The sequence below is a fragment of the Notamacropus eugenii genome, chromosome X (genome assembly GCF_028372415.1).
Source record: "Notamacropus eugenii isolate mMacEug1 chromosome X, mMacEug1.pri_v2, whole genome shotgun sequence".
NCBI lineage: Eukaryota > Metazoa > Chordata > Mammalia > Diprotodontia > Macropodidae > Notamacropus > Notamacropus eugenii.
This window is the reverse complement of record NC_092879.1, coordinates 10,807,459-10,821,411: the sequence shown is the minus strand read 5'-3', so window position 1 is coordinate 10,821,411 and position 13,953 is coordinate 10,807,459. Positions and strand designations below refer to the sequence as shown.

General features: G+C 47.4%; 1 protein-coding gene across 1 annotated transcript in view; it reads left to right on the top strand.

Moving 5' to 3' along the window:
- Positions 1 to 4,504: 4,504 nt before the first annotated feature.
- The window catches only part of MPP1 (MAGUK p55 scaffold protein 1), a 73,081-nt gene continuing 63,632 nt past the window's right edge, over positions 4,505 to 13,953 (top strand). The window contains exon 1 of the mRNA XM_072626256.1: positions 4,505 to 4,924. Within this exon, the coding sequence (XP_072482357.1) occupies positions 4,823 to 4,924 (102 nt within the window). The 5' untranslated portion in view covers positions 4,505 to 4,822. The remainder of the gene's footprint in view (positions 4,925 to 13,953) is intronic.

Here is a 13,953-nt window from a genome sequence, read left to right as displayed (position 1 = left end):
TGGTCCAGTGCAGAGCATGGTGAATTTGGAGACCAATGGGGGACTGGGTTCAAATTTCAGCTTTGCCTCCCGTTACCCAGGTGACCCTGGGCGAACAACCTTACCTCTCCCAGAAAACAAGGGGGTTGACCTCACTGGCTTCAGAGGTTCCTTCCAGCTTGCAATCTCTGGTTTTGTGACTTAGGTTACAGCCTCCTCTCTGATCCTAATAGCGGCATGACTATTGGCAGTCACTTCCCCTCTGAGAATCTGACACTCACCCATAAGATAATAATAGCCCATAGTGCCCACCTCCCAGGGATTTTGTGAAGCTCAGATGAGGTAACGTGTCAAATGCGCTCCTCAAATGGCAAACTGCTCTCAGCATCATCTTCATATACAAGTTGCAGAGCAACTGCCCTGCTGCTGAAAAGGTCGAAGACCAGAGTTTCTATATATGGAGAATAACTCTCTTAATGAATGGGCCATCTGGTGTGCCTAAGGGCAGTTAGGAGTGGCGCAGTGGAGACACTACTGGGCCTAGAGTCAGGAAGATCTGAGTTCAAATTTGGCCTTTGAAACCTATTTGCTGTAGGTCAAGTCACTTAACCCCTGTTTGCCTTAGTTTCTCCATCTGTAAAATGGGAGTTATTATTCCCGTTAGCACCTACCTTCCAGGGTGGTTGTGGGGATCGAATGAGATAATATCTATTAAGCGCTTAGCACAGTGTCTGGCACATAGCAGGTGCGACATAAATAGGTAGGATTATTATTATCATTAGTTAACATTAGATGGCAAATATACTTCTGTAAATATATAGAGTAGAAGCCCTCAGGGCTAGGAGCCAGGAGACTAATTCAAGGCCTGGCAAATTGCTTGTAGCAGAACTTCAGACAACTAGATTCCTCTCCCCCTCCTCCCCACCTTCCTGAGTTTTCTTCTCTGCCAAATGTAGGGGCGGGACCACACAGGGACTAACCTATTGCTTCGATGACAGATTTATTTACAGCTAGGAACGAACGTTCATTTTCACTGATTATAATGAGGCAGGTTTGAGGGTGGTGTCAGGAAAATTTTGGGAAAGCAACAAGATTGGACGATCACATATGTCAAATGTAAATGATTCTAATGGGGCATGTAAAAACTTAGTAAGATCGGAACTCTAAGGTTTGAGCTGTTTGTACCCCCCTTCCCCATACCTTGACCAGTCAGGGAAAATTGTGACAAGTCTCACCTTGACAAAAAGAGGGAAATTGAGAAAATCAAATTACTCTCATACCATTCTGTATGACCCCCAATGTGTAAAATTGCCCAAGTCATATTTCTTTGCCTCTGAACTTAGTTCAGAAATTGAGCTAGCTTGTAATGAGTTAAGTTCAGAAATCTAGTTTTCCCACCATTGACTCTTTCTTCACCTTCCTTGAGGTAGGGTGGAAGGAAATGTTAATAATTGGGGTGTTTCTTTTGTTGGTTGTATGGTTTTCCTACTTGTGCTTGTATTGCTGTTGTGGATTGTGTCTCCAATATAGTTCATTATTGAGCATCTTTGCTTCCTCCGTGTTAACAAAACCACTAACATATCGCTCAGGGAACTTTATGGAAAATGCTATAGAAAAGAATATATGAGCAGGTTGCTAGGGGTCAGTGGGAGCAAGAGTGTGGCCAGGAAGAGCTCTTTGTTCCCAGCCACCACCAGCAGTAGCCTTCTCTTTGCCTTAGAACTTTGACTTACTTCCTTGTGACTGACCTCCAGCACTTCTCTCTGACCGGGAACTGTGATTCAGAACTACTAATGGGTAATTAGCATTGCCAATCAGCACCAGGTGTAACCAGTGCCAGCAAAGGATCCCCTGTACTCTCTTTCTCACTGTTTGTCCAACTCCCTCATCATGTCTGGCTGAGAGCTCCCAAAATTGCAGCTGTCACTGCCATGGCCATGCTATTGCAAGGCTTCCATCCCGGTGTCAAACGTTCTCCTGCTGACCTCCTAAGTTTTCTTAGGCTGCACAACGTCTCACCTTGCCACTCCAAAATTTGATGTGAGGCATTATTTTAAAGTTGTTTAGAGGGTACTGTTAAGAGAGTTCATCTGGGTTGCCTCTAATCTGCCATCTTGGACCTGGCTCTTTTAAATCCAGCTTTTGACCTCATCATTTCACTGAAATCGCTCTCTGCAAAGTTTCCAATGATAAATGCTTCATTCTTTCATCTCTTAGTTGCCAATTTCAATTAGTTGCCAAATTCCAAGGTATTTTCTCAATCCTCATTCTCCTTGACCTCTCTGCAGCCTTGGACACTGTTGATCACTGTTTTCTCCTGGTTTTCCTCCTCCCTCTCTAGCTGCTCCTTCTCTCTCCTTTGTAGGATCCTCCTCCAGATCATGCCCTCTAATTGTAGGGGTCTCTCAGGGCTCTGTCCTGGGTCTTCTATTCTCCTTCTAGACTACTTCACTTGGTGATCTCATCAGCTTTCATGGATTCAATGACCATCTTTATGCCGATGATTTTCCAATCGACCTATTCTGCTCCAATCTCTCCCCAGACCTCTACTCTTGCCTTTCTAATTGCCTTCCAAGTGTCTGGAACTGGACTTCCAGTAGCCATCTGAAACTCAACATGATCCAAACTGAACTCATTATCTTTCCCCTTAAACCTTTGAAAGAGAATTCTTCCAAACTTCCCTATTGCTGTTGAGGGGTACCACCATCCTCCCTGGATTATGATCCCTCAGGGTGTGAATCCCTCAGGCTCACAACCTAGGTGTTTTCCTCAACTCCTTATATATTTTGCCCCTCTCCCCCCCCCCCCCCCCAATCTAGGCTGTTACCAAAGCCTCTCCGTTTTACCTTTCTGCTATCTCTTGAATATGCCCCCTTCTCTCCTCTGACATTGATACCAGCCTGGTACAGGGTCTAATCACCACAAACTTGAACTACTGAATGTCTGCTGGTGGGTCTGCCTGCCTCAAGTCTCTCCCCACTCCAGTCTATCCTCCAATCAGCCACCAAAGTGATTTTCCTAAAGCTCAGATCTGTTCATCCTCCTATTCAATAAACTCCAGTGGCTCCCCATCACCTCCATGACCCAATCTAAAGTCCTGTTATGCGTTCAAAGGTCTTCAAAACCTCCCCCTCTTCCCACCCTCCTGGATTCTTGGATTGAGTGACACTGACCTCTTTGCTGTTTCCTGAGCAAGACATTCCATCTCCTGACTCCAGGCATTTTCTTTGGATGTCATGCCTGGAATGCTCTCCCTCCTCTACTACAACCATTGACTTTCTGGGCTTCCTTTAAGACCCAACCAAATTCCCACAGGAAGTCTTTCCCAACATCTTTTAATCCTAGTGCCTTCTCTCTTCATTATTCTCTTTATATACTGTCTATAGCTTGTTTGTACACCTTTGCTTGGTGTCTTTTCAGTTAGCTTGTGGACTCCTCTTGAGGACAGGGATGGTGTTTTTCCTTTCCTTGTATGCCTGGAGCTTAGCACAGTGACTGGCACCTAGCAGGTACTCACTGAATCAATGCTGAGTGACTGATAGATACAGGGCCCTCTTAGCCATTTTGCCCTTCTAGATCCTTGGTACTGCTTATGAATCTATACCTGTTGGACTTTCGCTACCATTCTTTTTTATAGAGTGAGTACCGCAAGTTCTTTTGTGGTGAAGGCCCCCATGGCCCAGTAGTGGCCAGCCCAGGGATGTCAGGAGCACACAAATTGTCAAGGCTGGGTCTTGCATTCAGTCACTCCTCAACGTTTAGATGGCCTGAGTGGCCATCGAAGTCAATCACCCAGCCCCCTCTGGACAATAGTCTTTGGGATTTTTTTGTCTACTTTTTCAATGAGTTTCCTTTCCTTATAGTTTGCTTAAGCAAGTATTTCCTAGTGTATGTTTGCAGGCATCTGCACTTTGCCGTTGCTTTTCAACTAAGATTGGGGAAACTGGAGTAGAGGAAAAGGAGATGGGGAAAGGGGAATAAGGAAAAGGGGGTAGGGGAAGGGGAATAGGAGAAAGCTTTTTCAATGTAAATTTTCCTTTCCCAAAGTAAGCGCCGGAAGGGCCAGGGGCAGCTGAAATGGTAAGTGCTGACCCAGCTGGGTTGGAGGAGTACTAGGAGAGCTCCGTCCTTTATCGCGTGGTCCCGCACGCCGGGTGCCGCCTCCAATATCCCTTTTCTGCTGCGGACCCCAAGGGCCTCCCCCTGGTGGGGTCTGCCTAGTCGGGATCGCGTCTGGCAGCTCCCAGCCGGTGGCCCTGACCCGCCTTGGGGCGGAGCGAGGGGGATGGCCCCGAGCCGCACGGAGCTCCGCAGGCTGCGCCGAACCAGCCCCGGCTGACGTGGCCTCGGCTCAGCTCAGCGCGGTGGGTGGGGCGGCCTGGGGGCGGGGACAGCATCAGGGGGCGGGGCCTCAGCCCGACTCCGCACCGTGGATCGGGCGGCCTGGGGAAAGGACACGCCAGGGGCGGAGACTCCGGCGACGGGGCGGGGCCTCCGGCAGAGGGGGCGGGGCCTGGGAGCCGGGCGCTCCGTTGGCTGCCGACCCCCTGTCGGCGTCGGCGGCGCCGTGGCTCCTCCCCCTTCCCCCACCCCCGCCCCCGCTCCCGCCTCCTCCGCCCTTCTTCTCTGGGTCTCTCGGTCTCTCCCTCCATCTCTCCCTCCCTCGGTCTCTCGGTCTCTCTCTCCTCCCCCCCAGTCTCCTCTAGGTCCCTCTCCAGCTTATCTCTCTCTCTCCCTGGGATCCCTGAGCTCCCGGCGATTGCCGGTCAGTCAGTCAGTCAGTGAGTGCCCGGTCGCATCTCCGGCGGTGCCAGGCTCCGGGCAGGCTCCCTCTCGGCCCGAGATGACGCTCAAGTCGAGCCGGAGGGAGAGCGTGAGCAGCATGCGGACGGCCCTGTCCGACCTCTACCTGGAGCACTTGCTGCAGAACCGCGCCAAGCCCGAGGTGAGCGGGGACGCTGCGGGGGCGGGGAGGGGGGTATTGCTGGGGGGGATGCCGGGAGTCCGGGGCACGGGGGAGCATCGCGGGGCCGCCAGGGTGCGTGGCTGCGGCCGGGGCCGAAGGCTCTCTGCCGGCTAATAGGGCGGTAACGGAGCGCGCTGAGGAACTCCGGACTGGAGGGCAGCGGGGACGCCCCTTGGAGAGGGGACGCCGGGGGAGGAGGGGCGTATTCTGTCCCTTCTTTCCTGGTGCGACCGTACCGGCACGCACTCGGGGCTGAGCTCTGCAGTTAGAAGCTGGAGGGGAGGGAGGGGGAGAGCGCCTGGGGAGACGGAGATTTTTCTCCCTGGCCTGACTTCCGCAGTCACTGTGCCCCCTCCCCCTCCCCTCCACCCTCTCTGGGTTCCTCTGGGCTCAGACGTCCTTTTCATCCTCACGAGTGCGGGTGCTGAGTGTTGAAGTCTGAGGAGGCCTCCTCCTGGGCAGTGTCCTGGAGGTAGAAATAAATGGAAGAGAGCCAAGGGTCCCTAATTCTCCCTCCTATTTCGCCAGCTGAAATGAGCAGGATTGAGTTTCCACAAAGTGGGTCTGCTTGCCCGCCTTGGTTTGGAGAGTGGGTTACATGACTATTTCTTAACAGCTAGTCATGAGTCTGTCCTCCCCCCCTCCCTCCCAGACAGTCAGGGCTCTGGCCAATTTGGAAATAGACTGACGTCTGCATCGGAACCTTCACGTGTGCCTGACAGAAGGAAGGCTAACCCTGTGGCAAAAATAACACCGCAACTCCCTTCAAGGGATTCTACTCTGCTACCGGGCAGGCAGAGGGAAGTGGGAAACTCCAGGCACAGTCACTTTGCTGATGAGGATCCCAGCTGGGTGCCTAGGTCAGTGGGGCAGAGGTGTTAATTCCCCCTCCTCCAGAATGGCATGGTAAATAAACAGCTGATCATCATGGACCTCCCGGATAGAAATGCCAGTTTCGACAAAAGGTGGCCTGAGACTCAGGAGAGGGAGGGTGAGGACGAACCATCCCTTACACAGACATGGAGTAGCCCACCCTCCTCAAAGGTCAAATAGAAGCCATGTTTAAGTCTGATCTGGGTTCTTTGTGACCTTGGAAGCTACAGGATTGAGTTCCTAAGCTGACCAGGGTCCCAAAACCACCAGGCCTAACTCCTGTCCATACAGGGAAGCCCCTTGTAATGAAGAAAACAGGATCCTATAGGATGAGGGACATTAGCAGTCAGAGCTGGAAAAGGAGCTCAGGGGCCATCTTAGCCAGCCTCCTTATTTTACATTGGAGGAAACTGAGGCCTAGGGAGTTTAAATGACTTACCCAAGGTCACACAGGCAGCCAAACCACAAACAACTTCTACCACACCACAGATTTTACAGACCTTAAAGGCCTGGCAATCAAGTGATAGTGATAGAGTTCAGGGGCCAACCTGGCCAATTCCTCCATTTTTTTTTTCTGAAACATATTTATGTTTTTTTTGCTTGATCATATTTTTTATTAAATTATTTTATTTGTTTTCAGTGTTCTACAATCACTTCCATATATCTTAGATTTTTTTCCCCTCCCTCTGCACTCCCTCCCTGAGACAGCATGAAATCTTATATAGGTTCTACACATACATTCCTATTAAATACATTTTCACCTTAGGCATGTTGCATAAAAGAATTAAAATGAATGAGAGAAACCATAAAACAAAACATAACACAAGAGAAAATAGTCTGCTTCATTCTGTGATCCAATTCCATGTTCTTTCTGTAGATGTAGAAGGCATTCTCCCTCATGAATCCATTGGGAATTTTTTAAGTCCTTGCATTGCAATGAAGGGCTAAGTCTACCAGAAAAATTCCTCACACACTGTAGTTGTTGCTGTGTACAGAGTTCTAGTTCTGCTCCTTTCATTCAGCATCGGTTCATATAAGTCCTTCCAGGCCTCTCTGAAGTCTCCCTGTTCATTTCTCATAGCACAATAGTATTCTATTACACTCATATACCACAGCTTGTTCAGTCAGTCCCCAATTGATGGGCATCCCCTTGATTTCCAGTTTTTGGCCAATTCCTCCATTTGATAGAGGAGGCAGGGGAGACCCAGAGTGGATATTACCCAAGGTCACAAGGGCAGGACTGGAACCCATGATCTCCTGCAGTTTTTCTTCAGGATTTTTTAAAAATGAAGTTACAAAGCAAAGATCCATCTTCTCCCTTCTCTCTCCTTTCACTGAAAAAGCAAGACAAACAAAATCTTTGTTACAAATACGTATAGTGAAGCAAACCAAATTTCTCTATCGATCATGTGCAGAAGAAAATGAGTCAAATCTGTCCTTTGAGGCCATCATCCCTCTATCAGCATTGCCCAGGGCCAGACAGTTTATCCTTTTTGAGCCTCATTTCTCAGGACATTCCTATTTTATAGATGAAAGAACTGGGGCACAAAAATGAAAGTGACATGTTCACTAAAGTGTCCCCACTTTACATGACACTTTACAGTTCGCATTTCCTTTTCTCTGTATAATAAATCTGTGAAGTGGATTGTATAAGTAGGATTAGCCCAATTTTTTTTTCCAGTGGAGACTGATGCTCAGAACAATTAGATAACTTGGTAGTTGGTACCGGGTAGAGCTAAACCTCAAGTCCAGATCTTTGAACTCTAAAGCCATTGACCCCCCAGTGGCCTCTGCTTGAGCTTCTCCAGTGATTTTGAAAGCTCACTACATAACCGGGCAGTGCATTCCATTTTTAGACAGCTCTAATAGGATGTTTTTCCACATATTGAGGCAAACAAAATCTGCCTCCTTTGAGTAGCATCCAGCCACTGGACCTGACTGGCCCTCAGGGCTTCTTCCATGATGCTTGAGCAAGGGTTCTTGTCTCTCCCCCACACATACTCCCTTCTAGGATAAGCATCCTCCATCCCTCTACGGAGTCTCTGATGGCTTTGAGTCTCCTTCCCATCCTGGTCACTCACCTCCTGGCATTCCATGTTGTGAACTAATTCAATCATTCTGTAGAACAATTTGGAACTATGCCCAAAGGGCTCTAAAACTGCGCATCCCTAGCAATCCCACTACTAGATCTGCATCCCAAAAGAGATAAAAAAACGAAAAGGAAAAGGACCAATATGTGCAAAAATATTTATAGCAGCTCATTTCTGGGGGAAAGAATTAGAAATTGAGGGGATGCCCATTAATTGGGGAATGGCTGAACAAGTTGTGATATGAGACTATGATGGGATATTATTATACTATAAGAAATGATGAGCAGGATGCTTTCAGAAAAACCTGGAAAGACTTTCATGGGCTGATGCAAAGTGAAGTGTGAACAAAATAATAGCAGTATTGTAAGATGATCAGCTGTGAATGACTTGGCTATTCTCAGCAATAAGACTGAAGGATTTAGGATGAGAAATGCTCCCCATCCCCAGAGAAAGAACTGATGGTGTCTGAATACAGACTGAAGCAGACTTTTAAAAAACTTTCGTTGTTTTTCTTGAGTTTTTTTATCTCGTCTATGTTTTCTTTCACAGCATGGATATGTTTTGCATGACTACACATGTATAACCTATATAGAATTGCTTGCCTTTTCAGTAGGGGTGAGTGGGGAGGGAGGAGAGAGAATTTGGAACTCAAAGTTTTACAAATGAATGTGAAAAATTGTTTTTACATGTAACTGGGGAAAAATACAAAAGAAAATACTAAAAAAAAAAAAAAAGAAAGAAAAAATGGCATTCCAGGTATAATGCTACAAGTAAAGATTATAGTGGGCCTGCCCCCTCCCCTCCCTTGTTCTGGACCTAGGTCACTTGCTCAGATCTTTGCTCCCAGTCTCCAGCTTCCTCTCTGCCCAGCTGTATTTAGGGATCTCCTGGAATGAATTATCTGCATGGCATATTGCAAACTTGTTCAGCCATCGAACGAGTCTCACTAAAGCTCCTGGGAGAAAGCCTTCCCAGAGTTCTAGCCAACAACTCCTCACCAGCCAAGGAACAGATGGATATGGACCAAAAAATGGACTGGGGCATTGAAAACTCTAGTGGTTAGATAGTCCTTTGCTTTCCTTCTAGACCTTCCTGCTTTTTGGCATCTATCTGCCCATCTATCCCTGCTCACCTGTCTGCCTTCTTCTCCCCACTGCTTATGGTTTCAGTAAAACTGAGTGCCAGGGGAATAACAGTGACAGCTAGGATCCTGTAGTCGGGATAGAAAGGTCATTTGTTTTAGTGAGATTTTCTTAAGGCTGGGTTAGGGAGAAAACACTCTAGCTGACATGGTGAAGTCAGTTTGGCTGATATCTGAAGTCCCTCCTACTTCTCAGATGATAGTATTCTGTTGGGGTGGCTCAAGTCCTCTGCGGACCGAGAGAGAAGATAGAAACTAATGAGCTACTTCCCCTTCCTGATGATTCCCTCTATTGCCCCCTCCCCCCATTCTGCTAATCCTGGGTCGGGGAAGACATGTTTAGCTGATAGAAAGTGGGGAAGGGGGAGGTGATATGGTGCTTGGCTGGGAAACAGGCTCTGCTGCCTAGCCCTGTGACCAGGTCTAAGTCACTTACCTCTACTTCCTAAGCCTTGGTTTCCATATCTGTGAAGGGGGATGATAATACCTGACCTGCTTACCTCTTGCAGTTGCTGTGGGGAGCAAATGAGAGATCAAGTGAGAATATTTGTTGTATCACTAGAACCAGGGTGTGATGAAAGGGGGCTCCTTTGATCTCCATCTCTCCTGGGAGGGAAAAACTATGAACTATGCTTGCCTAAAGTTGCAAAGAATTTGTAGATTTTGTTTGTAGATTAGCCTTCTCTGCAGGGTAGACCTCTAGCAGGATTCCTACCCAATGAAGCGTTACCCTGAGATGCTATATAACAATGTGAAGTACAGTGGAAAGAAGCTCGGTTGACCTTCCAGCTTGACCACTTAACCCTTGTGTGACCTGGGGCAATCCCTCAACTTCTCTGTGCCTCAGTTTCCTTATATATGAAATGAAGGGGTAGGATTAAAAGACATCTCAATTCTCTTCCAAGGCCTCTATCTCTTTTATTATTATTTATCTTATTTATTTAGGGGCAGCTAGGCAGTGCAGTGGGTAGAGCACCAGTGCAGGAGTCAGGAGGACCTGAGTTCAAATCTCACCTCAGACACTTGATACTCACTAGCTGTGTGACCTTGGGCAAGTCACTTAACCCCAACTGCCTCATCCTGGGTCATCTCCAGTCATCCTGATGACTATCTGGTCATGGGATTCAGATGGCTCTGGAGGAGAAGTGAGGCTGGTGACCTGCACAGCCCTCCCTCACTCAGCACAAAGTCAAGTGCAAGTCATGTCATTATTTCTCTGATGGCACGGTCTTCTTTGGCAACAGAAGACGAACACACACTTCTTATTTATTTAATATTATTTATTAGCTGTCTAGTATGTGTTTCTTCCTGAGACTTGTTTCCTGTTCTTTGAGAAACTTCATAAGATACGGGAAGAGAGAAGATCAGCTCTTTCCCAATCCCTTCTTCTATTTCTGCATAATGAGGCTGCTGGAGTGTCTCTCTGGCCAAACCCTAAACACTGAAAGAGGGGCAAGGAAGTAGGGAAGGTAGAGTGTTCCAGGGGACTATTTGCAAATTGACCAGAGTCAGGGGGAACTCCAGCTGAAGGCAAAATTCTGACCTACAGAATTCACAGGGTATGGGATTCCACTCCAAGCATGGTAGGCTTACTATTTGGACCTTTGTGATTCATTGGGATTTATAATGAAATTACAATTACTTGACCAAAGGCATTTTTAAAAATGTAAGTGACATTAGGTTGCCCTGTTGTCCAACAAAGGACCTCCAGTGTCCCTTCTAAGTCTAGAACTAGAAGCTTATGATTCTCTAGGTAGAGTAGTCACTTGAGGAGGGTCTCCCAGGGTGGGAAAGCCTGGAATTCATCCACTTCGATGCCAGTTCTGCTGAGACAGGTGGAACAGTTAAGGTAAGGATCCCTCTTCTCATGTGTTTCCCCTTTACTGGAAATCAGCCATCATGAAAGTGGTCTTACTAACAGACATTCTCAGGACATCACCATTTTTCATTGATACTGTGTTTGCCAATAGCCAGTCAACTCGAGTATTTATTAAGCACCTACTACCCTACTGCATGTCATGTAGACATTGGGGATACCAAGGTCAAAAGGAAACAGTCCTTGCCCTCAAGGAGCTTCTATTCCATATATATATATATTTTTTATACACTCATATATGAGTGTATACAAATAAATACAAAGTCATTTCTGGAAGCAGCAACTGAGGGGGTGGGGTGGAGGGATCAGGATATAGGAAAAGTGAACAGGGGTGAACAGGAAATTAGGAATTCTAAGAGGGAAAAGTGACGAGGGACTGGGCTCCAAAATGGGCAGCAAGAAGGCCAGTTTGGCCGGAGAGTCAAGTTCATGAAGGGCAATGGTTCAGTTGTTTCAGTTCTGTCCAACTCTTTGTGATTCTATTTGGGGTTTTCTTGGTAAAGATACTGGAGTAGTTTGCATTTTCCTTCTTCAGCTCATTTTACTGAGGAGGAAGCTGAGGCAGACAGGGTTAAGTAACTTGCTCAGGGTCACACAGAGTCTGAGGCCAGATCTGAAGTTAGGTCCTCCTGACTCCAGGCCTGGTCCTGTGATCCACTGCATCACCTAGCTGCCTCATGGAGGGCAATAGTATATTTATATATTTATTAAAGTATAATAAAGTATATTTATTAAAACTGGAAATGAGATCGATAAAAGAGCTTGAGTGTACTTGCTGCTTAGAATCTTAGAACCTTGGAAAAATCTCAATATGGAAGGAGAATCGGAAGCCCTGGACTGGTGGGACTAGGTACCAAGAGGCAGAAGCCCCCTATAGAGGCCAGGACTACTGTAACTTTCTTGGTTCTCAGCCCAAATTGCTAGGGCCTGCCTTTCATTCTTCCCCTAGAGATGCCACATTGTGGGTTGCTCACCTTTGGCCGGTGAGGTAGCACCTGACCCTTCTCCCAGAAGGAACAGGTCAACTAGAGGCCTCTCCTTATCTCCAGGAAAACATCTGACTCCCAGGTTGGAGCAAGCCCCATTTGGAACAGAAGGCACAGAAACTGGAAGCACCAAGAAATTAGAAAGTGCTCTCTGCTCTTGCCCCCTTGCCCCCAGGGAGGGGAGCAGCCCTGCCCTGCCCAGTAACTTTATGGCTTTCCTTTAATGTGACCTGTTCACTTCCAAGAGCTTCTTGGGCTGTGTTGGATCAGACTTTGCCGGGAACTTCCAAGGGACTGCCAATCTTGATGGATAATCAGATTAGGAGATAAGCGTGTACTTGTTTTGGTTTGTTTGTTCAGATCATTCCTTGTTTAGACAATCAGTCTGTAGTCAGTAAATGCCAGGCCTAGAGGCCTGAGGGCTACCCGAGTCTTCTTACCTCACCTCCCGAGGTCTTCGGTTGGCCAAACTGGATGCTCGTATGAGAGAAAGGACGTTCCAGAGTCGAACAAGGGTTGAGCTTTATTTCAGGGTCTAGTTACAAGTGCAGGGGAATTCTTCCTTAGGAGGGAGTGAAGAATCTCCCAAGGAGGCAAAGATCTTACAATAAGAGATTGGAAGTAGAAGTGTAAGTGGGGAGAGAGGGGGAGGGGAGAGAGGAAAAGTGGAGCCTTGTTGTCCTCACCGCTCCGCGCCCCTCCACCCAAGAGAGCTTTCAGGCTTTCCTGATCCTACTTAAACTCTTCAGCAGCATAGTTTGCATCTGAATACCGTGCTGTTAGATAACAATAGTGTGCCCAGATCTGGGACAATCTCGAGGGCGGGGAGAGCTCTCTCCCATCACGTTTCTCACGGGAAGAGGCGGAAATACACGAGATAGCTCGGTTCACCTCGATTCCCAGTCGTTTCCTGGGGGGTCTCGTGAGAACTCTAAGATTTAGAAGTTCCCACCTTTACCCGCCCGAGACTGTCCACCTGGAATTGAGCTTCCATCCCCAGCAAGTAAACATATATTAAGTGCCTACTATGTACCAGGCACTGGACACCCAGGAACCTGAGGTTCTTGGCTGCTTTGGTATAGTGGATGGTACACTGATCTTGGAGTTATCGAAGCCTGTGGCAAATTATGACCTTGGGCTAGTCAGTTCACATTTCTGATCTCCTTTTCCTCATCTGTAAAAGGAAGCTAGTGAGCTCGATGACCTTTGGAGGTCCCTTCCAACTCTGAAATGGATTTCAATTATTCAAAGACTTCTTGGAAAGCTATGGTTGTTCCTTCTTTCTTTCTCCACCTCAAATTGCCCTGTTGCCTTACTTGTTGACAAGTCCTCTTTCCCTGGTAAAATGTAAACTTCCTGAGGGTAAGGATCCTTTAGTTTTTGTCTTTAGCTTCAGTGCTCTGAGAGGGTCCAGACAGGTGGTCACCCCAGCCAGGTGGGGCTTGAACCTAGGACTTCCAGACTGGAGGCCAGCTAGCCTAGTGTTTGCTTGCCCTCTCCTGGTAGGCACCAGATAACTGTTTGTTGAATTACCTTTTGAGTTTGGTCCCAAAAAGGAGCCAGCAGAGATCTCTCAAAGTCTACCTTTGTGCCAAACGCTGTAGTAAAAGCTGAGCTTACAACGTACAATCCCTGTTCGCAATGAGTTTAGCAGTGTCTGACACAGAGAAGAAGTTTAATAAATGTTTATTGAACTGAATTGATCTCCTAGTCCAATGGGGGAGACAACATGTAAATAATGGGGGGCGTACAAAATAAAATACAGCATGTACTGATAAGCACTCTTTCAGGAAGGGGTGAATGTCTTTGAGAATCCAGCCAGAAACCTGGCCTTAACTCTGTAGGAGAAGGGCTGAGGGGATAAGCTGGCTCCGCTGCCAATTGGAACTTTCAGTGGAGGCTGCCATCTTGCTGGCTATTGTCTCTACCCAGGGAGATACCTCAGGAGACTGACCCGAGCATAAATAGATATAATTCAGCACCTCAGGTGACCACACCAGCTATTGGAAACTATCAAAAGCCAGTCAGTAGGAGAGCAACTT